A 965-nucleotide genomic window follows, 5' to 3' on the forward strand; every position below is an offset into this window, starting at 1 on the left:
ATAAAAGACACCATTTCGAGCGTGGCCGTTTTCGTGCGGGTGACACGTAAAAGCACCCACTACACTCTCTGAGTGGTTGGCGTTAGGAAGGGCATCCAGCTGTAGAAACTCTGCCAAATCGGACTGGAGCCTGGTGTTGCCATCCGGTTTCACCAGTCCTCAGTCAAATCGTCCAACCCATGCTAGCATGGAAAGCGGACGTTAAACGATGATGATGATGAATGCAGTAATGTACTGTAGTTGATAACAGCTGTTGAAGATCGTAAGCATCGGTAAGAACTACCCACTACAGCAACACCTCAACCCTTCAATCCCATCTTCGCTCTTTGTTCTTCCAGGATTTATCTCCTGATAATAATACTGAACCATTTCAAGAAGTTGATTTCTGCAAAGATGTACTGGCGTTATCCTGTCCTGAAAATCTGAGAAATATCTCAGACAATGAGGTAAAAATATTTCTTTCTTGGGAGAGTCATTATGCCAGTAATAAACACACACACCAGTTCTATTTCACTTCTTTATTTTTAGTCAATCAATTGACAAATAAAAGAAATGAAATACAACCATGGCATGTGTTTATTACCAGCATAATGACCCTCCCAACATACAACAAAACATTTCAATACAAAAGTAAATATCTAATCTCCCAATTATCCCCTCAAAGTGTTAATTAACTGCAACTACTCAATATTTTTGAGAGTTTATTGCATACACAAGGGGTCACACTGCACTGAAATCTTTCTTCACACATCTTTCACTGCATGCACCCCGCCACCCATTATTTCCAAGAGGTTTGTTTCAATCATTTTACCAAAACTTATTTCTTTATTTCAGATCATAGTTTGGGTTGATCCTCTGGATGGAACCAAAGAGTTTACACAAGGTAACTGGTTAACTTGTCTCTGGGAGCAAACCATTTTAGCTGGGGAATAAAACCTGGATTTTTTTAATGGGGGCCACTCCAG

At 40.1% G+C, this 965-nt stretch overlaps 1 protein-coding gene across 2 annotated transcripts in view; it reads left to right on the forward strand.

The window, feature by feature from the left end:
• The window catches only part of LOC106876549 (3'(2'),5'-bisphosphate nucleotidase 1), a 14,852-nt gene that overhangs the window by 11,255 nt on the left and 2,632 nt on the right, over positions 1-965 (forward strand). The window contains exons 3-4 of one of the 2 annotated variants that reach the window (XM_014925138.2): positions 339-446; positions 835-883. In XM_014925138.2, coding sequence (XP_014780624.1) covers positions 339-446; positions 835-883 — 157 coding nt within the window. The remainder of the gene's footprint in view (positions 1-338; positions 447-834; positions 884-965) is intronic. The other variant, XM_052971435.1, reaches the window with a different exon arrangement.

The sequence above is a fragment of the Octopus bimaculoides genome, chromosome 11 (genome assembly GCF_001194135.2).
Source record: "Octopus bimaculoides isolate UCB-OBI-ISO-001 chromosome 11, ASM119413v2, whole genome shotgun sequence".
NCBI classification, from domain to species: domain Eukaryota; kingdom Metazoa; phylum Mollusca; class Cephalopoda; order Octopoda; family Octopodidae; genus Octopus; species Octopus bimaculoides.